Source organism: Carassius carassius, chromosome 10, assembly GCF_963082965.1.
Source record: "Carassius carassius chromosome 10, fCarCar2.1, whole genome shotgun sequence".
Classification (NCBI taxonomy): Eukaryota; Metazoa; Chordata; class Actinopteri; order Cypriniformes; family Cyprinidae; genus Carassius; species Carassius carassius.
In genome coordinates, this window is record NC_081764.1 from 15,657,136 (window position 1) to 15,679,841 (window position 22,706).

Below are 22,706 nucleotides of genomic sequence, written 5' to 3' on the forward strand. Positions count from 1 at the left end.
AAGGAGTGGAAGAGGCCCGCGCCTGCTCCTCGTGCCCCTTCTGTCTCAGGTCTAACCGTGCTGCTGTAAAGATGTCAGCTCTTGTCTGTTTATCTGGCAGAAAACATACCGAAGCCTAGAGCTCAGCAAACACAGCACTTTATTATAGATGCTTCACCTTGAATACCTTCAGGAGAGCTCTGTATCATGGCTGCACTTCCCACAGCTGCCAAAACAACCATATTCACTCCACAAGACGAAGCATCATTTGCATGATAAATGCGTAATCAGCATAATTTGGGATTATGAAGTCTGGCACATTCACCTCGTCTGAGCAGGTGTTGCTTAATATCAGAGACCCTTCAAACAAAAGGCAAGCATTCTGTTTGACAAAAAAGGGGTCAATAATGAAATAAATTCTACAGGTTTAGAATAATAACAGTTTCAATTATAAACTGAGACACTGTTATATTAAACAGACAGCACAGGTCCATTTGAAAGCATCTGACCTAAATATGCCACTAGTTGCATTATATATATATATATATATATTATATTATCTTTTTTTTTGTGATGGCAAAGCTGAATTATCAGCGGCCATTACTCAGAATCACTTGTTCAGTAGGATCAGAGACAGTTTATAAGAGACATGCCACTTCCTCAATCCTCAATACAACTATATAAGGAAAACCCGTAACGGCAAAGATGGTGGTTGTGTGCACATGTCCCGCCCCTCCCGCTGGAAAGCAAATCATCTGCTTCTAACAGTCAAGCCGGGAAACATTTTAGCCTATCGTCTGTTTCCACTGACGTATGCGCACAGTTCAGGAACCCTTGCGCATGCGTAGTAAAGGTATAACCTGTGGGGAAAAAGGCGTTTTAAACCTTATTTTGGGGCAAAGTCATCACAATTTTTCAGCGATTTTTATCATATTTCACTGCTGTTTCTATACATGCTGTTTTTATGTCCGGTGACCAGTGACAGTGCAGTTCTGACTCTCTGCCCATTCATTTAGATAGGAGCTGGTCTTGTTATTCTGAAATAGCTGCCCGGAGGCATTGCCAAGATGGCGGCCGAGTGGCACGACTTGCCTCAAAAGACTTTGGTAGGATGTATTACATGGCCGATACAAATTATACATTCAACAACATAATATAAAAAATTTAAAATTTAAAATTAAATTTAAAAAAAAGAAAAAAAGATTAAGTACAATTTCATAAAAGATTATTTAAATGCACTTGTGATAAAAAAATTGAACGTTTTTCTGGGTAACGTGTTGCATGATCCTTTATAAATCCTTTTTTAATATGCTGATTTGGTGCTCAGAAACATTTCGTATTATTATTAAATGTTTAAAATAGTTGTGTTGCATATTTTTTTGGAAAATTTAAGGAATTACTTGAAGACAAAGTTTAAAATAATAGCATGTATTTGAAATGTACTTTTGATCAATGCGACTTTCAATTTCTATCAATATCAATTTCTTTGAAACAAACAAAAAAAAAGAACTACTTTTTTAAAGGTTTTGTATATTTTAATGTATTTCACTTCTCCTGCTGCTGGCAAATCAATAATAAAGGTGTAGACCACTTAAATTAAAATTCTGTCATCAATTATTCCCCCTGATGCCGTTCCAAAATGTTCTGCTCATCATACATAACGACTAAATTACTTCATATGACTTTGATTAAACCAATGGAGATGTATGTATTACAATTAAACTACTTTTATGTCCTTTTTGGAACTTTTGGACACTATATACTTTCAAGGTCACAAACAACAACAACAACAACAACAACAACAAAACAGCGAAAACATTTTCAATGTACAATCGTACAAGCATGAAATAGAATAGGGGTGAGTAAAGGATTACAGAATATTATTATTTTTTGCTGCGATCCACAGGGCAGACAGGAACGAGACATGAGATCATCAAGTCCACTCCGACTTGTGCTTCAACCTGGGAGATGAAGAAAGAGCTGACATCTAAACAGACAGTGTGCTGTGAGCAGAATTAAAATAGTTTCTGCCTCCCGTCTCTCTAGGAAACATCATGGACATCCCTTCTCCCAGCTGTCCCCACTGCAAAACCTAAAATTAAACTTTCAAAGCACATTGCTACTGCTCATCCAAAACTGAAGCAGGCTAAATTTTGTTACACTCAAACACCAGATGACAACACAAATAAAGCAACAATAAGTGCTATCACTTGCAAAATGTTACCTGAAATAAACTAGTCTAATGACCTCAAAATGAACTGCTGGAACTAATAAACATGCAAAAACATTTATCTATTTATAATTAAATTTTTCTGAAACTTTTCAATTGAGTTTTGGGGGTATATATGACAAAATAAAAATTAAATTAAATGAATTAATAAATAAATAACTTAACTAAATAAAGGTTGGGAAACACCATTTAAAGGAATACCCCACCCCGGAAATTTTATTTTGTCATTAATCACTTACCTCCAAATCGTTCCAAACCCGCAAAAGCTTTGTGAAAACCGGGAGGCTTGTGACTGTCCCATAGACTGCCAAGTAAGTTACACTGTCAAGGTCCAGAAAAGTATGAAAGACATTGTCAGAATAGTCCATCTGCCATCAGTAGTTCAGCCGTAACGTTATGAAGCGAGGAGAATACTTTTTGTACGCGAAGAAAACAAAAATAACGACTTTATTCAACAATTCACTGTAGCAACATTTTGGAGAATATCCACTGAACGCAGGCAGCATACGCTATTGTGTCAGCCGCGCCACACGGATACATTTTTTGCATGTATTTACGCTTTGATTTGAACAAAAACAGCGCATCCTTGTGTCGCGACTGACACATGAGCGTATGCTGCTTGAGTTCAGCTAATATTCTCCAAAATGGTGCTACAGTGATGCGGAGAGACACAGAGGAGACAAATTGTTGAATAAAGTCATTATTTTTGTTTTCTTCTAGTACAAAATGTATTTTCATTGCTTTTTAATGTTGCGGTTGAACCACTGATGGCAGATGGACTATTCTGACGATGCTTTTCATACTTTTCTGGATCTTAACAGTGTAATTTACTAGGGATGGGCGTTTTCCGCAAATATCACATTCGAATATTTGAGCTCACAAAAAACGAATATTCGAATATTAGTTTATTTACATTAAGTTTAATAAGACAGATGTTATTTTTCAGCAACATTTATTGTTTCCGTCATTTTTGAACAAGCTTATACACAATAAGCTTGAACATTACGCTACATCGTGTTGTAGCTGAAAATATTTAACAATGTGTGCAAAAAACAAAAAAGTACAGAGTAAAAGCAAAAAAAAAAAAAAAAGTGAGCAAAGAAAAAACGCAGCCTGCAGCAATTAGGCTATTGTACAGGACTTAACCTACATTTAACTTGTAAACTTTAAAACTGTCTGCAAATCTTTTTTTCTATTGTTTTACATGTTCTTGTTAAGGAACACAGGCATGTCAACATGATTGGGGGAAAGTCGGCTCCTTAGTTTGTTAACAATAAGGCCGGCTGCGGAGAAAACGCGTTCTGACGGCACAGGGACTCACAAATAACAGTGTGCTAAGAGACTAAGTTTTTTTTTAAGCGCTTTGTGTTTTCCCTGCATTCTCAAAGCTTGAGATATGCCGCAACAATGTTCTTGAATTCGTTCTTTTTCTGTGATTCTCCACAGCATATTTGAAGCACTGTAAAAGAATGCAGTTCTTATTCATTCATGAATAATTTTTTTTTTGCTTACAGACATCTTTAAATATGCGGTAGAGAATCACAGAAAGTGACCGAATTAGGTTTTAATGTGGATTTTTTTTTTAAGGCATGCAAAAATATAGCGAAATTCGAATATCATTTTTATTTATCGAATACTTACAGCAGAACGAATATTCGAATGTTCGACTATTCGTGCACACCCCTATAATTTACCTGGCAGTTTATGGGACAGTCACAAGCCTCCCGGTTTTCAAGCAAAATATCTTAAACTGTGTTCTGAAGACAAACTATCTTTTATGGGTTTGGAATGACATGGGGGTAAGTGATTGACAACATTTTCATTTCGGGGTGGAGTAACCCTTTTAGTCTTTCATGATTAAGCATTAGTTAAAAGCAAACAAGGACAGTTTTTACAGATCAAATTGGAAGCATAAATCCTAAAAAACAAATCAAGCACATATTTAATGTTACACACACACACACAAAAAAAGATGGCTGTCTGTTTCTTGGGAGCTCTCCCTTGAGATGACTATAATTAACTAGCAGGAAGCCAGCTGTATGTCCTTTATGAGAAAGCTCTGCATTACTGTGAAGATTCAGTCCGGACAAGACAGGAACAACAGCCATAAGCAAATGCTGGGTGGAGACATGGGGTTTACAGACTTTAAATGGAAGCAGAGAAAAAGAGGCAAAATGAAAGAATCCACCCGAATTTGACACTAAACTGCCAATTCAATTGTAAAATGGATTGACTTCATTTCAGTGATAGGCTGTTTAATCATATTTCAATAAGTTAAACAAATCATTTGCAATTGGGAGGCATATCATGCAATTATTTATATTTACTTTTTAATCAAAAGACAGTCTAATTAATCTCAAGTTAATGACATGAAAAATATTAATAGTTATTTTTTATATTTAATCAATTTTAAAAATATATTTAAATGCTTTATCATTTTGCAATTTAATACTTTATCTTTTTTTTCTTCTAAGTTTAATTTCTAATTTTTGATCTATTGACAAGATTCATTTAGTTCGTTTACACCTAAGATTGTTGCATCGCTCACATACTTTCTTCAGGATTTTGAGATGGGAATAAGTGTTGACCATCCTCAAGCTATGTATTAACATAACTGTGCTGATTAAAGTATAAATATTCTAATTGTATTTAAATCAACATAACAACAGGATTTTATTTTATCACCCCAAAGTCAATTTTCTTAACATGAATTAAGAGTAGCTTTTAAACGAGAAACGCTGGATTCAGCAATCCTTTTTTGAACATAACAGCCAAGTATACATAATATAAGTTAAAATACTTCTAGAAAGCAGAAGAGGTTTGAAAATTAGCTAAATTAACACTTACTCCCAAATTTATTCACTTACTCTGTTCCAAATACACTGTAATGCTTTCTAAATGTTATTTTAAATTTTACATATGATGCATTTATTTTTTATTTAACGATTTTATTTATTTTAGTAAACGATGGCAGCATTTATTCTGGGGTTAAATATTTGGTAACACTTTAGTATAGGGTGCAATTCTCACTAAAAACTAGTTGAATATTAGCATGCCTATTATTAACATATATAATAATATATGCTTATAAAGTACATATAATGCATGACATCCATAATCCTACCTAATACCCTAAACTTAACAACTACCTTATAAACTATTAACAAGCAGCAAATCAGGAGTTAATTGAGGCAAAAGTCATAGTTAATGGTTAGTTAATAGTGAGAATTGGACCTCAAAATAAAGTGTGACCAAATATTCCTTTAAGCTTGCACTAACAGAAAAAACAAACAAAAAAAATGTTATAGGTGTAGTAACTTGTTTGAGAACTACTGGATTATACAAAACGAGGCACGCTGGAGTATGACATCATATCCTGTTGCTCATATTTGTTGTGGTGTAATTTCCCATGCTTAAACTCTTGTGTGATTGGAGTATAAAGAATTCTGGACTAAAGTGGTGTACGTTCTTTCCCTGGTCTTCCTTCGCATCCTTCCTTCCCTTCTTTCCTCATCCATGCCCTCGTTACATCATATGCACTTGGGACAACCACATTGCAAGACGTTTTACACACTTCAGTAGGATTCCCTCTGCTGCTCTAATGGCTTATCAACAAAGACATAAGGGGTGATCAATTCTAACATGCCTTACGTAACAAATTGCTAATGAATGATGCTCATATGAGAGCATGTGGAACTGCCACTCACAAAAGGAGCTTCACGGTTAACTGACTAAAATGTAAAGTGCTCAGTTATATAAGTCAATATGTAAAAGGATCATACCGTCCAATGCAGATCTTCAGAATAAAACATCAGACTGCATCTTGCACAGTAAATATCTGCACTAAATAGCAATTATTTCCATTTCAGGAATTAACATCTCGCAGCTTATTAGTCCTATATGTCATTATATACCATGTAACGATAGAAATGTTAATCATTAAAGATTCATTGACATTTATATCATGATAAAAATTTTCATTTAAAAAAAAAAAAATACACCTAAATAAATGCATAAAACAAATGTTACAGTCATATCAACCTAGAAAAGCTATTTTATTCTATAAAAAGCATGTACAAATTTCACAAAACAGTATGACGACAAGACGTGACACTGAATGCATGTTGCAGATATTTCTCCAGTAAAAAAATAAAATAAAATCGCTAACCAAAAAATTGTCACAAAGAGATGATTAATTATGTATTTTAATCATTTTACAGTAGTTCGGTAGTAAGTGACATCTGTTAAGATGTTAAGATCTAGTTTCATACAGTTTTAATCTTCACAGCGGTTTCTATTTAAGGACATATTAGCGGCTGATGACAAAAACGGCAGGTGGGAAAAGCAAGAGGAATGGGGATGACACTAAACCTAATAAACAGCTCCACAGGCCAGGAGAAAACAAGCTGTCCGCAGCATACCAAACACAAGAGAGAAGGAATTGGTATGATATCAGACATCCATCTGCTGACCGTTACATCAGGTCTACCACCCTAATAATATATACAAAACTAGGGCTGGGATAAACGATTATTTTTTAAACGATTAATCTAGCGATTATTTTTTTCGATGCATCGATTAATCTAACGATTAATTTTTCCAGACCGATTTGATTTCGATTATCTCCCCATTAATTGACTACTAACAATTTATACATGTTGATTTACATATCTGAATGAAAAAAAAACAAATTCCTTAACATTGCAATATATGTTTATTGCTCTTAAAATTACAAAATAAAAGACTGACTAAGAATGCATTACTTTGCACTTATATAGAGATAGCATTCAATAAAACCTTGAAACCTTGAAAACACATAGCTTACTGAAACAAGCTTACTGAACACATAGGGCCTAGCTTACTGAAAAAAGAAGTTCTTTCAGATGAAAATAACAACAACTTGACGTCTAGTATTTAATAAAAAAGGTCACCCAAAATACTTGTTTAGAGCAATTGAAAGAATACAGTATGTAAATGTAAACTTGAGGGCTTTAAGCTAATACAGAGAGTGCTTTTACAAAAAAAAAAAAAAATTAACAGTGGGAGCCAGCAGCCTGTCATGGAGAAAAAAAATCTCTGAATGCTCCACGTGAAACTTTGGCATTCCGCCCTTTTTCTATCGTGTCTAATGATTTTGGTTAATATGCACAAGGGAGGGAGAGAGCAAGAAGCGCTCGTGTAGTTTGAAGACTGTGAGTGCGCGAGCGCGCGTGAAACTTTGGTGTTTCGCCCTTTTTCTATCGTGTTTAATGATTTTGATTAATATGCACAAGGGAGGGAGAGAGCAAGAAGCGCTCGTGTTGTTTGAAGACTGTGAGTGCGCGCGCAGCCGGGGCTCTCTCTCGTACGCGCCCTGTCACTGTCACTCACCGATCAAATAAGGCTTTGAATGCCGCCAAAAAAAAAAAGATCAATGCAGAAAAACCCCTGGATTGGTTATATAACGTTGGACAGAATGTTGATCCGGCCATCGCGTATATTCAGCGCACATAAGGTAAACGTTTTGCAAACTTTTTTTAGAGAAATAAAAACAGGGGTCGATGAATCGATGCGCATATTTTGTGTCGAAGTATTTTTTGCGTCGACGTCATCGATGACCTCGACGCGTTGTCCCAGCCCTATACAAAACATAAAAATATATCTGATGACCTGTAGCTGCTCCAAAGCTTATTAATGCAGAGAGAAAAAGAGGAACACAGTAATTTAGACAGCTTAGAATAGTTGATCGAAAAATGTAAATTTTGCTGAAAATGTACTCACCCTCAGGCCATACAAGATGTAGATGAGTTTGTTTTTGAGATTCAGATTTGGTGAAATTTTGCATTACAGAACTCACTCACTTATGGATCCTCTGCAGTGAATGGGTGCCATCAGAATGAGAGTTCATATGGCTCAAAAAAATAATCCATGAGTGAAACCAAATACCAAACCATAACCAAATGGTTGCTTCTGGAAAAAAAAAGTGTCCTCTATCCATGATACTGCTCATTCTGATGGCACCCATTCACTGCAGAGGATCCATTGGTGAGCAAGTGCTGTAATGCAAAATTTCTCAGTGCTAAATTTACAAATCAATCTTGGATGACCTGAGGGTGAATTTCCTAGTGGTTAAGCGATATGTGTTTTTTGACAGCCAATGCCGATATCTTGGAAAGCAGGGGGGGGCTGGTAGCCAATATGAAGCCGATATAAATTTTGTAATAAGTATTATTCTTAATATTTAAGAAATTTGAAATAATTTGATAATGGATTAACAAATTATATAAATGCGTATTTGCTTAATGCTGATAGAAAATGAGAAAATATTATAATATTTGACTTTCTTTTACTAATAGGCCTAATATAAAAGCAATCGTTATAATACTTTCTGTATACATTAATTCCTTTGTTTAACCATTCTATCTGATTATTATACAGACTTCTATCCGTATTAGACAGAACTGTTGAACTGAGTGTGTGAGCACTGTGTGCGCTCAGGCACTGCCGCTCTCAGTGACATCAAAATAAGTTCTGCATCGAACACATCGTCCAAGCAGAAAAACTTCGGCCGATATATCGGCCTTGGCGATATATATATATCGGTTGACCACTAATAAATTCTCGCCATATTTTCATTGTTGGGTAAGCTATGCTTCTTTGTATGAAAGGAAATGACTGAATGAGTGACGTTCTATACAGTAAATCACCCTACAAATGCTTAAACACTGAAAAGAAGTCCAGGAAAGCTTAAAATAAATCATAAAATCAACTGACTGAACAACTAGGTTTTTTTCCATGGGATTTTAGAAAAAACATCTTCAACTAAAAGGATTAGACACATTTTAATAATCTACTTCAAACTGAAAATTATATCACTGGGCAACAGGAAAATAGAATAATAATTCAAAGAGTTTATTCGAACATCAACTGAATTGAGAAGTGAGCTTGAATTTACATCACAAATGTTTAACAATTTTTTTCAATGAGGACTTCTGTCTCTCTGTGATATTGTTTAAACTCATAGCAAACATTACATTGTGAGAAGTTCGTAAAACAATCTGTGCTGAAACTTTTCATTTCAAGTTCACATAACCTAGGACAAGATGTAAGCTGGGAAAACTGAAAGGCCAGCAATGACATACTCAAATCAACAGGTGATACACATACTCATAAGAAAAAATTGCTTACAAAAGGCTTAAATTCTTAAAACAGCAAACTTTCACATCACACAAAAAAAAGCATATCACAGATTCAATTCCCACTTTCTGTCTGGCAAGAACATCTCAGAGGATTAAATCAATGCGACTGCTTAGCTCAGAAACTTTATCTGACAAATGAAGGATGCATCTGAGATTTAATTATCAATGTGGATTGTGTATCCAACAGGCTTCAGTCACATTGCTGACTTCAGTCAGGCATCTATACAGCTGGATGACAGCATGGACAGGGTGGCTGTATTATTTAAGCAATCTTCAGTCCCCTTCCCTCAATCCTACTCTAATTTTTATCTCCACAGCACTATACAAACCCGACTGATACTAGCAAGTTAATATTTACATTTATGAAAAGTGACAGTAAAGGATTTTACATTTTTAAAGAAATAATGTATTTCAAATAAATGCTGTTCTTTTAAACTTTCTATTCAAAGAATCCTAAATGTATCTGGTTTCCACAAAAATATTAAGCAGCATAACTGCTCCAACATTGATAATGAAGACTGGAGTAATGGCTGCTGATAGCTTTAACATCACAGGACAAAGTTACATTTTATTATACATTTTAGTTATTTTAACTTGTAATATTCCAGAACTTATTTTTTGTATTTTTGATCAAATAAATGTCTAGATCAAAAAAACTCAATCAGTAACACTTTACAATACTAAAATTCAGTTTGATAACCTTAGTTATTACATCATGTATTATGAGCTAACAATGAACAACAATTTATTACTGCATTTATTGATGTAGGTTCATTTATAAAACCTGGTGCTCGTTAATTCATGTGTCTGAATATATAATACATTAACATATTAATTTATACAACTTGACATGTTAAAAGGAATTCATACATGCAGAAAATCAACAGATACAGGTACTTAATGCACTAAATTGTATTGTAAAGTGACTTAAGTCTTGAAATGCTTTGCGTTTGTGTAGTTTTACTTATTCATTAGTCAGCAATTCACTGTCCTTTAAAACGGCAGCAAAACCTATAAATAAAACATTCAGCCAATGACGCATTTAAAAAGACCATTTAGCTTAGCTAAGCATCATGATAGTTTAGACAATTGTTTGATCAAAATTAAACTTATACATCAACGTGTTAATTTTCACATATAAAAAATTGAAGTGGCTACCAAACATGCACATTGCTATGTTTCAGCAAAGCTCAAATGGCAAGAAGTCTTCTCTGTGCTTTCTCTACACTAGAGGGGATTGACTGTCACTAGAGTCAACAAGGGCTTCCCCGAGCCCTCTGATCTCATGCTTAGCAGAAAAGAAGGTTCAGCTATAATGACAGAAACCTTTTTAGAAATGATCAGTCTGTACAAGCCGTAATCATGTGCACTGTGCAAGTTTCTATGCTCTGAGACACAAGGAACCAAGACCAACCATTCAGTCGTGAAATAACGAAAAATAAACATTTTCCCTGCATCCTATTCATTAATATATATAATTGGGACGCAAGCTAAGACACCCAGAGGACTTGGCAGTTATGTAACTAAAAGAATTTGCCATCCCGCTCTGAACTAGAGGAGTAGAAAATGGACTGTAAGGAATCCTGGGCCTGAGCTTTAGTCTTTATCAGGAAAGAAAACTTCCATTGGGCTGCGTTCATTTGGCTTCGAGCTGAAATCAACACATAGCTAGGTACGGTCTGAAATTTGACGAGCATTGAATTGAGATCCTGGTTGGAGAGCATCTACCTTCAGTGACAGAGCTCTTGCTGAGCTTTTAATTTTGTCAGATTAAAATTGGACAAATGGAAACTCTGTAAGACTTTTGACCTAAACCACACATGAATATTAGGATCACATCCAAAGGAATGGATCATTGCCATAAGAGTATAACCTGGAGCATGTGTTCAGATCTTAACCCACTAAAGGTGTCATCAACAAACTTATCCTCAGTGTGAGGATGATTAGCAGCAGCTAAAGTCCTAGGAGTTCAACAATTAGAGTCCAAGGACTGTTTAAGCAACAGTCAAGTAATGCATCTTTCGAATTAAAAACAAGCCCTACCTTGCATCCAAACATAAGTGAGATGGTGCTGTTGGTGCATGCTACTTTACAGTGGCACAACATTGGCGAAAAGCAATCCAAGTTTTTGATGCTGGGAGACATTCTCTCTGAGTCCGGTCACTTCAATCCATCAGAGATTGAGGTGCCGGCCAATTGCTTCCACGAGTGCTGGCTGCTGCCTGCTTTTGACGTGCACCCTCATCTCTCGGCTCGGTCCGTGGCAGGAAGAGCAAAAACGGCAATGTGATGCCTTCATCCAGGGAGCCCTTGTCAGTTGAGTCCACCGCTCTTCCGTGCTATCTCTTCGCTTGACTCGACTCAATTGGCCCGACAGCTTAAAGCGCTCTCGAAGAGAGCTGCACTTGAGGGAGCTCTGGAGAAGCCATGCTGCCTGCCGTGACCAGGGGGTGGGAGGAGGAGGTGCAGGAGGAGGGTTAAAGGGCAGTGGAGTGCGAAGGGTCTCAAGTCACAATGCAAAGGACTCTGCGCGATCCATTAGCTCTGCTGCGCTTCCACCTGCTGCAGAGGAACCGCTGCCATCACTCGGAGGAAAGAGGAGCATGTTTGGACGCTCTCCTACTCAACTATCCAAACAAGACGCGGTGTACGGCGCAGAGAGAGAGAGAGCACAGAGGTAAGCAGACCGGAGGGGGAGGGGCGAACAGTAGCGGTGAGCGTATTACACAGTTCACTGGAGAGAAACTGAAGAGTTTCTGAGCCGAAGGTTGCAGCGCGACGACCGGGAGAAGGGGATAAAAATTATCTGGACCATTCAGAGGTAAAAAAAAAAAAAAAACAGAGACACACAGAGACTGCTTTCTCAACAGATTTACAATCACAAGGACAACAGAGGAGGAAAGATACTGAATCAAACAGCAGCTAGTAAGGCCTCTAATGTACAGTTATGAAATCTGATCTCAAAAAGCAATATGTCAGTGAAGTTATAAACTTCCTAAAACAGATGACTAATTTATCATATACAAAGATATGCCATGCTTTCCCATGTCAGTTCAATAGCTCAAACCTACTGTTTTCTTGAGTAAAAATAAAGTTCTAACAGTGAAAGCAGTCTCCAAATCATTCAGTCATTGTGTGACTTATTGTTTACTGCAAACGTTTGTAACGGCTTCTCTGGTAAAACTGCACCTATCATAACATTCTGAATATGTAATTCTGAATGTAGCCTAGCTGGAGTAATATTCTAAATTTTAAATCGCTAAATTGTGTTGTATGGATAATTAAATTAATATTATATAATAATAATTTATAATAATAACAATTAAAACATAAAATGTCCTAGATTAACTTCTGATGCTCATTATTAAAGTAGTTATGAGGGTGAAGACCATTGTCTTCTTTACTCTTCCTGTGCACAACTCAATGTAATGTGACTGTTCTCTATAAAAATTGTATTTAGTCACCAAAGAATCACTGAGAACTTGTGTATATTCTGGACTCTTAAGAGAAACCCTGAAACTAGGTGTGCCTGATTTGGGAGTTTATTATTATTATTATTATTATTATTATTATTATTATTATTAATAATAATAGTAGTAGTAGTAGTAGTATTTTAAAAGCAATAATAATAATAATAATAATACATGTTATTATTAAATAAAAAAAGTTAAAATAACTGCAAAAATAAAAAGAGTATATTTATTTATTATAAAAAGATTATAAAATGTATTTGTGACGAGTGGGGCGGGGCCGAGAGCCGTGGGAACAGGAGCGAGGCCGGTGGAGTGATTGGAGATGAACGACACCTGCTCGACCCACTGGTCTCGAGTCCCACGGAGGAGATGGAAGGATATAAAACAGGAGCGACGACAGTGACGGACGAGAGAGGACCAGGCCTGGGTTTTAGTTTGTGTTTTTATTTGTGCGTGTCAGTCATCCTTGAGGGGCTGACGCGCTGTTTTGTGTTTATTTTGATCATTAAAATATAATTTGATTGTCCGCCGGTTCCCGCCTCCTTCCCGATGAATATGAAGTTTTTATCATTACAGTGGTGCCGAAGCCCAGGAGAAGGAGGGACGCGCTGCAGAAGATCCCTCGCCGCTGTGGTGAATCCGCGGTGCCATCAAGCTGGCGATGAGGTGTGCCGCCATGGACGCTCAAGGCGGTGGGCTGGAGTGAGTTTCCGGGGACAGGCGAGCTCACTGCCGGCCACCCGTGATGTGGAGGAGCGGCTGCCGTCCGTCAGGGAACGGAGGAGTAGGTGCCGTTCGCCAGGGGGCCGGAGCCTGCTGCCTCCGTGAAGGAATCCGGAGGAGCAGGGAACGGGGGACTCCTGCCGGCTGCCCAAAACCGGAGGAGCCGTCGCCGTCCACCGGGCGGCGGAGGAGTGTCGTGCCGTCCGCCGAGGGTCGTCCAGTGCCACCACCAGGCACCGCGGAGGAGATCACCCAGCTGGTGGAGGGCCGAGCAGCAGTGCGTCTGGGAACCAGAATTTTTTTTTTCTTCTCCTCTCTCCTCTCTCCCCTCTGTCGCTCCTCCTTCCATCTCCTTTTCTCTCGCCTCGTCTGTCCTACCCCCAGGTTCCCGCAGGTCCCCGTGAGCGGTCACCTCCGGAAGGGGGGGGTGGGGGGGGGGTGGTGGAGTAGAGCGCAGTCTCGTGGGTACCCCCCGGCCTGCGAGGGGCGATGCGGGTATGTGACGAGTGGGGCAGGACCGAGAGCCGTGGGAACAGGAGCGAGGCCGGTGGAGTGATTGGGAATGAGCGACACCTGCTCGACCCATCGGTCTCGAGTCCCACAGAGGAGATGGAAGGATATAAAACAGGAGCGACGACAGTGAAGGACAAGAGAGGACCAGGCCTGGGTATTAGTTTGTGTTTGGCTTTTTATTTGTGCATGTCAGTCGTCCGTGAGGGGCTGACGCGCTGTTTTGTGTTTATTTTGATCATTAAAATATAATTTGATTGTCCGCCGGTTCCCGCCTCCTTCTTCTCGATGAATTAGAAGTTTTTATCATTACAGTATTATACAGTACAACTGTAAAATAACTATACTAATATTTATGGCTGTCATGATTTCTTCATTTTCAAATGTTAAACCATTTAACTTATTTTGGTGGAAAATGACAAAAGCTCATTAAATGCTCTCGTTTGCTGACAACAACCAGTTTAAAAATACATCTCTTTAAAAGCTTGGGAAGATAGATGACATGTTGCATCCCCAAACGCACATCCAAAATCAGAGTACATGCAGAGATGAGTTGGCATGGAGCAGAATTTAGAAAGAACCGAATCTCTCAGAGACACTGAAGACAGCAGAGTGCGAGCTGCTTGCATGTACAAGAACACAGTGCTGCGCTTCCTCACAAATATGCAGCGCATATATTTATTGAATGAAACTACAGCCTTTGGGATTGGATAATGACACTAAGACATACTACCCTTTTGGTTTTATTTTCATTAATCACAGCCCAACCCAAAACAATAAATTAACTTCAAATAGACAATATTTTTGGCTAATGAATAATCAAACCACTAAAAGTATAACACAATTCCATAAAAATGCTGCTTTGACAAAAATATTTTGTCCTGTCTGTACAAATGATGGGCAATAGTTTTTAAGGTTACCATTAAAGGTTCATTTCAGTATTTCAGACGAAATTGTGAAGGTCCTTCTAAATTATAAAGCACGAGTTTATCAGAAGCCTGTAATAAATCTGAGTGTGATCATTTCTCCTCTGCCCCTCCTCCCTCCTCCCCACTGCCACACTACATCATTTGAGCAGTTACATCATCAGAGTGCAGGGAGGCATGCAGATCCCAGACTACTACAGCACACACACACACACACACACACACACACACCTCACTATTAGAAACAAAAGCTTCATCTGTTGCAGGAAAATTTATCTTCATTATACAGCAACATGCTACTTATTCCATATAGTACTACTACTACTACTAGTGATAGTTTAACAAATATTTTCATGTCATTCAAAATAAAACATTTATATTTTTGTTATAGTAAAAACCACCTTAAAACTGGCAATAACTTAACAGAACTTGCATTCATGTGGTTTCATAATATCCCGAATATTCACATTCAGAGTCATATTCTTCTGAGTGATCGTTAACTACAACTTAATTCGGTTAAATATTGCTATGATGAATGATGATAATAAAAGGCTACATAGAGAAAGTTAATTTCTTGTTAACGGCCAAAATATAACAAGATAAGAGCCACAGTTTCCCTGGTAAATATTTTAGTGTTTTTTGTGAATTAAGAGCAGAACACCATCCATCATCCAATCCTTTCTCCAGCAAAGTGATTTAATCTGGCAGCGTGACATTGGTGATATACACAATGACGTTTGGAGGAGTTTCAATCCAAAAAAAATTATTCATCCAAAGCTGAAGCTTATTATTAACTTCTAAATCAATCCCTTCCTCTGAGAGTTTCAAGGGTAAAAGGGCGATTTGTATGTAGATCCATAAACTTGGTTTGGTGTTGAAGCATTTCTTTAAGCAAAAGTTTGTGTATTGCTTCGTGCTCAGCAGTTTCTCTGAGAACAATGAGGACTTCTCTCCTAATAAATTGTGTACGCAGGCTGATGCTAATCATTCGACTGCCTCGCAAAACTCTTCGAGAATATCTTGATGGCAGACTGCTGAATTCCCACGATACCATCAAAGAATCAGATACCAGTAAGACTGAAAAAGTGCGTGCAGAGATTCACATACATAAAGCAGAGAGAAACTGGTCTCTCATTGGCCAGATGGGTCTTTGTTCCAACATTAATTTCTGCTGAAATTTGTTTTTTAATATCTGGATGCAATCTTTTGCATAAAGAGAAATGGGTATGTGATGACATGGAAGGAAAAGTTACCAAACTAGTCAAAAGTTATCAAGGTGATAATGACAGATTTGGTAATATGCCATATGGTACAGTATATAGCCCCATAGCTCAGAATATATTCAGAGATTATCTAAAAGTGAAGGAATTTTACAAGACTGAAGTGTCATTGTAATCAGCCTATAATGTGGGACTGGTTTTTTATTAATTTCTTTTACCGTTCACTTTTTTTTTAACACCAGCTGTAATATATATATAAATATATATAAGGCTGGACCTATACATTTATTAATTAAATTTATTTATTTTAATAATTATTCAAAACCCCAAATTACGGTTATATTATGCTACATATATTTACGATTTAAATTATGTTTCATACTCTTATAATAAAATACAATTCTTAAATGATAATAATATTATAAACAAACAAAAAAACTTTGAAAATTTGATTACATTTTTAAAGATTGAGTCAATTTAAGATGTATTGTTTTCATGAATAAACCTATTTTATTGTACAGCATGTTTGGTTAAATTTGTAACTTAATTCATAAATCACGGACTCATTTTTTTTTTTATTTAAACAAACAGGTTATGTTTACATTCATTCCCAAGGTTTAACAGACATGTGGAAAGCATTTCCTTTCCAATTAAGGCTAAATGAAGAACGTGACAAATACTGATAAGGAAAAAATATTTATTGTATTTTTGGCCATATCGCCAAGCCCTAGCCCATCATGTATAAACTAGGAAATGTCAGCGTTAGCTGAATAGGGGAATTAGATTATGTTTAATTAAGTTTGATTACAGTGGATCTTTACATTTGTTTGTGAAACTTACTAATGAGCTCTGAAATATGCAGTATCTGCACTCAGTGGACTTGTGTTAAGTGTTATGATGACACACAGTGGTCAGATGTTACTGTCAGATACAGAAAGCACAGCTACTGAGGAAGAACAGAAATGTACTCAAACAGTGAAGTACCACCTAAATACCAGGATACTTGAATATTACACAGTTTCACTGCATTTCTATCTAATACGCAGTCAAACACATTGTTGTATTACTTTTTTTATGGAAGGGATCCAGGTCACTGGGGCCATTTTTCTTCTCCATCATATCCTGACAGAGAATGACCAGAGGAACTGAAGGGATGAGAACAGGTCTGAAACAATCCAATTATATCACAGCTTTGACATTAATGAAACCGAAGACAGAAGAGATTTCATTCAACAGTACTCATAAATAATTTATATAACATTAAGTTGGACAAAGAGCATGTGAAGACAGAGTAGGGATATGCAGCATTACAGATTTTCTAAATAAATTAGTCAGTTATTTGTGTAAATGACTAATCAATTAATCAGTCTTAAGGAGGCTCTGTATAATTAGGGGACAGAACAAGGTCTCGAGATTCATTTTTAAATAAGCTGATACACCATCATAAACATAACCGTCATGGCAGGTCACTCAAACAACATCAAAAACGTATTGATCATGACTATACACAATTACAAAAAAAATAAAATACACACACACACACACAAAACTGGTAAAACTTTACAATAAGGTTTGGTATGCAAGATTAATGGATGCTAGATGCAATATTATTTTTTTTAATTAGCAATACTTTAAAAGTATTTATTAATGCAGATTTATGCAAAAGTAGATTGAATTGTAGCATTCCAAGTTTTATGAATTAACACTTACAAAAATATACTTCTGATATTTATTTAAACAAATTAATTTAATAAATGTTTATTACAGGGTTATTATAGTTTACTAAAAATAAAACAAATACAATTTCCATTACTTAAAAGAAAAAAAACTTATTTTAGTTAAAATGTATTTTATTCCAACTTCATTTTTCAATTTTATTTCTTGTCATTATTTAGTTGAACTCGATGTACTAAAATAACAAATTAAAACTGAAATTAAAAAACGATGTAAACATATTCATACTTTCAACTGCATTACAAAACCTGAAGAAAAAAAGATCTAATAAAACAGAAAATATACAATGATAAAAACATTTTTTTTTAAAACATTGGTTCATAATTAGTTCACAATTTCTAATGCACAAATTGATCAATTCACACTCATTGTAAAGTGTTACCAAAATGAATTATGTAAAATATTATTATAACACTGTGCATTGGTGAGATGTCTTGGGAAAAAATATAGCAACAGAAAAGATAAATAAATAAAAACTGTGCTAGAAAAGGATAAAAGATTTTTTAAAAAATGGACCATGAAGAACATTTGTACCAACTCAACAGTCTGATTATTAACCTCAAGGGTAGACCATCTGTTGACTAAAATAATAATAAAAAAAGAATGCTTTCAGCAAGCAGCTAAATGTGAAGAAACCAACACTTCAAAACAACATCCACAAAACAACAAAAATACACCATCTAGGCCAGTGGTCACCAATCTTGGTCCTGGAGGGCCGCTGTCCTGCAGAGTTTAGCTCCAACCAGCTCCAACACACCTGTTTGAAAGTCAGTATGCCTAGTGAGATCTTGATTAGCTGGTTCAGGTGTGCTTATTTGGGGTTGGAGCTAAACTCTGCAGGACAGCGGCCCTCCAGGACAGAGATTGGTGACCACTGATCTAGGCCATCTAGACAGCCATAACTGGAAACACCGCTTAAAATTTTAATATAACTAGTGGTCCGTATTTCATGACAAGAATTAGATTATACACACCAGCAATTATTTGGCTTCTCATGTTCTCTCTTCTTTCATTTCCAGCCCACAGCAAGGTATAGAGCTTGGTCTTCAACTAAAATTGTTTGAGGCCGAACCCTCCTCACCAGCCAAGGTCCGGACAATTATATAGAAAACCATGAACAAATGCTTTTTCACCAGACCATTGTACCTGCACGATAATTAAGTTCAAATGTAAGACTTTAAGACCGTCACAAATAAAAAAATAAAAATGACTTTAAAAAGCATGATTTACAGTTCAGAAACTGTATATAAAACAGTTTATAAAACTATAAAATTTAACTTTTCAGCCTTTAAACCATTTTTTTTTTTTTCATTTTCTGAATCTTCAAAATGGATTCAAAAGTATCAATAATTTTATTCATTTAAACAATTATAATCATCAATCGATTGTTATATTAAATAATAAATATATTTTACTGGCTTAATTGTTTACATTTTTATAATGCATTACCTTCTTATACATACACCAATTCACATTTACAAATCTGCGTGTTTGTAGCATAAAAATATCGATTGATTTTCACATTGATTTGAACAAAAATAGCAGAGGTGCTTATTGAAAATGCAAATTCATTCTCTGCCAGCAGGAGGCACTTTCGGAACAGCAGAAATACCGCGCTTTGCCCTGTATCAACACCTTCTCAAGTTTAATCGTCACATTAATTATGTTTGATGTGTCTGTGTGCTGCTTTCTGCTCTCTTTTCAAAAAATAAAAAGAGTTTGGCATTTATTTATTTCATAAATGTCAAAAGGCTTTGCGCTTCATATTGGAATCCGCCAGTTGGCGACCCCTTGTATAGAGTATGTTTAGGCCCTGTGTGCATGACTGACTCCTCCACATAGATGGTCCCGCCCTCCCCGATCTGCAATCTGTCACAGTGCCTCATACAGACGAACTGTTGCTCTTATACAGCCACATAGGAACTTTCTGGGATAGCCCTGGTAAGATATGGTGACAGCTCTGGAGGTATCAGTGATATATAAAGACCTCTTTCTTCCCAACAATGAGAGTTTCAGCTCCAGCACTTAAGGAAGAAGATGAGGAACTCCCCTCTGTGGTCAAAACGTGAAGCACAGAATCGTTTTGATAACATGCTACTTGTTTCTCTTATGGAAATGCAATGAATCTGGTCGAATGCCTTGTTTTAACAAACAACTTTGAAAAACCTATGCCATACTTTATAGCAGGGATCCTCAAATCTTACCCTGGAGGGCCAATGTACTGCAGAGTTTAGCTCCAACCCTGATCAGACTCACCTACCTGTGATTATCTAATGATCCCAAAGACACTGATGAGCTTGCTCAGGTGTGTTTGATTAGGGTTAGAGCTAAAGTCTGCAGGAAAGTGGATCTCGTGGGCCAGATTTGAGGATCCCCGCTTTATAGCCTCAAGGATTCTGCAAATAATCAACAACTACTATTATTATTATTATTAATTAATTTAGAAATAATATTAATTGATATTATGATTGTGGTTATTAATTAAATAATAAATAATATTAATTGGTATTTATTATTATATTATAATCATATTATGTTAATATTATTAATCAACTACTACAACTAATATTTATAATAATTAATTAAAATTAATGATTGTTGAATAACAGTAATACTTGTAAATATTTTTATTTAATATTAATTTATATATATATAATAATAATAATAATAATAATAATAATACAACAGCTAGTAGTAACAAAAGATGCAAGAAATATGCTTTTAATTGTAATATTGTAGTTATTTTTAAAGCAACATTAAAAGGTTTAGGTTTACAAATGCTTAAACGTGTCTGTCTTTAGGATTATTATTATTTAGTGCAAGATTTAGGCAAATTGAGCAGTCTGTTAGAGGATTCCGAAAGTCATGCAAGTGATACTGAACTTTTTATGATTGCTTTATGATTTCATGTTAAATGCCCAAAGGTAAAATATTGAATTAATTCCACATTTTGGAGACACCATCTCACTATTCCCTACTGCAGAGAGCATCATTGACTGACAGCCAAAACACCCGATTTGAAGCATATCAGTAACACACGATTCGTTTTTAAGATGTGTATGTACATAGCTAAAATATATATATATATATATATATATATATATATATATATATATATATATATATATATATATATATATATATATATATATATATATATAAACTTAATTCTTTTTATCTGCAATGTTTATGGTCTTTCTGGGTAGGAAAAGCAATATGTTAAAATCGTTTAAGTGGGTGTCTCTGCTGCGCACTGTGAACAGGTAACGGATTCATCACAAACTACATTTCTTTATGTAATCATGCAAAAAATAATAACAATGAACATATATATGGTATTAGTATCAGAAATTTATTCAAAACAATAAATCATACAATACAAACCTTCTTTTACTTTATATGCCGTTTTGAAATCTAAATCTTGGAAATAAAGCTCCATGCCTTAAGTCCATTATACCATTTGTATTTAGAGTTATTTCTCTGAATAAGTTACGATGTGTATATTTCTAATGTCCCTGATTGAGCAACATCTATTTCAGACTCTTAAAGGTTGCGCAAATTCTATAGCATTTTACAAGCATTACCATTTCTATAGGAGTAAAATGCCATGTTATGCATGTTTAATTAACTATTATTCTTACCAGCGTTTAAATCATTATTCATCATGCTCATGTGATATCCGCTACTGTAATGTATAAGAAGTTATCTTTCAAAGAAACACAGGAAATTCCCCAAATAACCATTTACATGCTTAGGACATTTGCGTTGTAAGATTTTCTGTTTCCTGTTCATTCAGTATGGGAATAATGAGGAAGACAAATATGAAGGTGAGGTGGCTTCACTTTTATAATGGCATGAGCAACCCATTCTCTATTATAGATCAGTGATTTAGACCAAAAAAATTAAATATATAAATCACCATTAAGAAAATATTTGAGAATTTTTAAGAATTGCACTTAGGAATATTTAGGAACTTCTTTAAAGTTATCTTAGGAAATTTCTTCTTTCTGAAGAAGATTTTCATGAATGTGGTTCCTTGATTGTTTGATTTTGTTCGGAATTTACGATTCCAATATCCAATACCTTTATCCATCCCTTACCTCTGAAATGGCACTTTCTCTGTCTGTAAACATGAAGGGATTGTATGGCGCGGAGGAAAGCTTAAACTGACTCATGGCTCCTTCACATCACCTCCAGTCCTTCCTGCCTCCCACACAGAGCAAAATCACGCTGACACCACTCCATCAGTTGAGCTCACAGATCTGAGCTCTCAGCAGGCAGAGACACCTCACCGTTCTGTAATCACGCTCCCTTCAAACATAGACAATGACACTGAACGAACTGCGAACAGAACATGTGCAGAAGGGATACCCATATCTGCTCCGAATGTATGGCCACTAAATGTCATAAATGACCCACGCAGCCGATTTCCCAGCCGTGCTAGTTTGTCGTCATATCATTGGACAGATTCTTCTTTCAAAAACAAAACAAATAAATAAAGTCTAATACAGAAATTATTTATTTATTTAAACTCAAAATCAGTATGTCCATTCATTCAAGCAATCATTCATTTATTTATTAATTCAATTATAATTTTTTAATTGGTTAGATATTCAGTGATTCATTCATTCAATGGGTTATGTATTTATTCATTTAATTGGTTACTCGTGCATTAAGGAATACTCCACCCCAAAATGAAAATTGTCATTAAATCACTTACCCCATGACGTTCC

General features: G+C 35.9%; 1 protein-coding gene and 1 long non-coding RNA gene across 13 annotated transcripts in view; one reads left to right on the forward strand and one right to left on the reverse strand.

The window, feature by feature from the left end:
* LOC132151860 (disks large homolog 1-like) overlaps positions 1-22,706 on the reverse strand; it is a 116,449-nt gene that overhangs the window by 71,682 nt on the left and 22,061 nt on the right. For 2 of the 12 annotated variants that reach the window (XM_059560340.1, XM_059560339.1), the window contains exon 1: positions 11,431-11,673. The exons of the other annotated variants lie outside the window; for them this stretch is intronic. In XM_059560340.1, coding sequence (XP_059416323.1) covers positions 11,431-11,532 — 102 coding nt within the window. In that variant the 5' untranslated portion in view covers positions 11,533-11,673. Of the gene's footprint in view, positions 1-11,430; positions 11,674-22,706 lie in introns of those variants that run through there. 12 annotated transcript variants of the gene reach the window in all.
* Positions 11,847-17,912, forward strand: LOC132151862 (uncharacterized). The gene is made up of 3 exons (XR_009436449.1): positions 11,847-12,064; positions 15,993-16,104; positions 17,321-17,912. It is a non-coding gene; the product is annotated as an uncharacterized LOC132151862 (long non-coding RNA).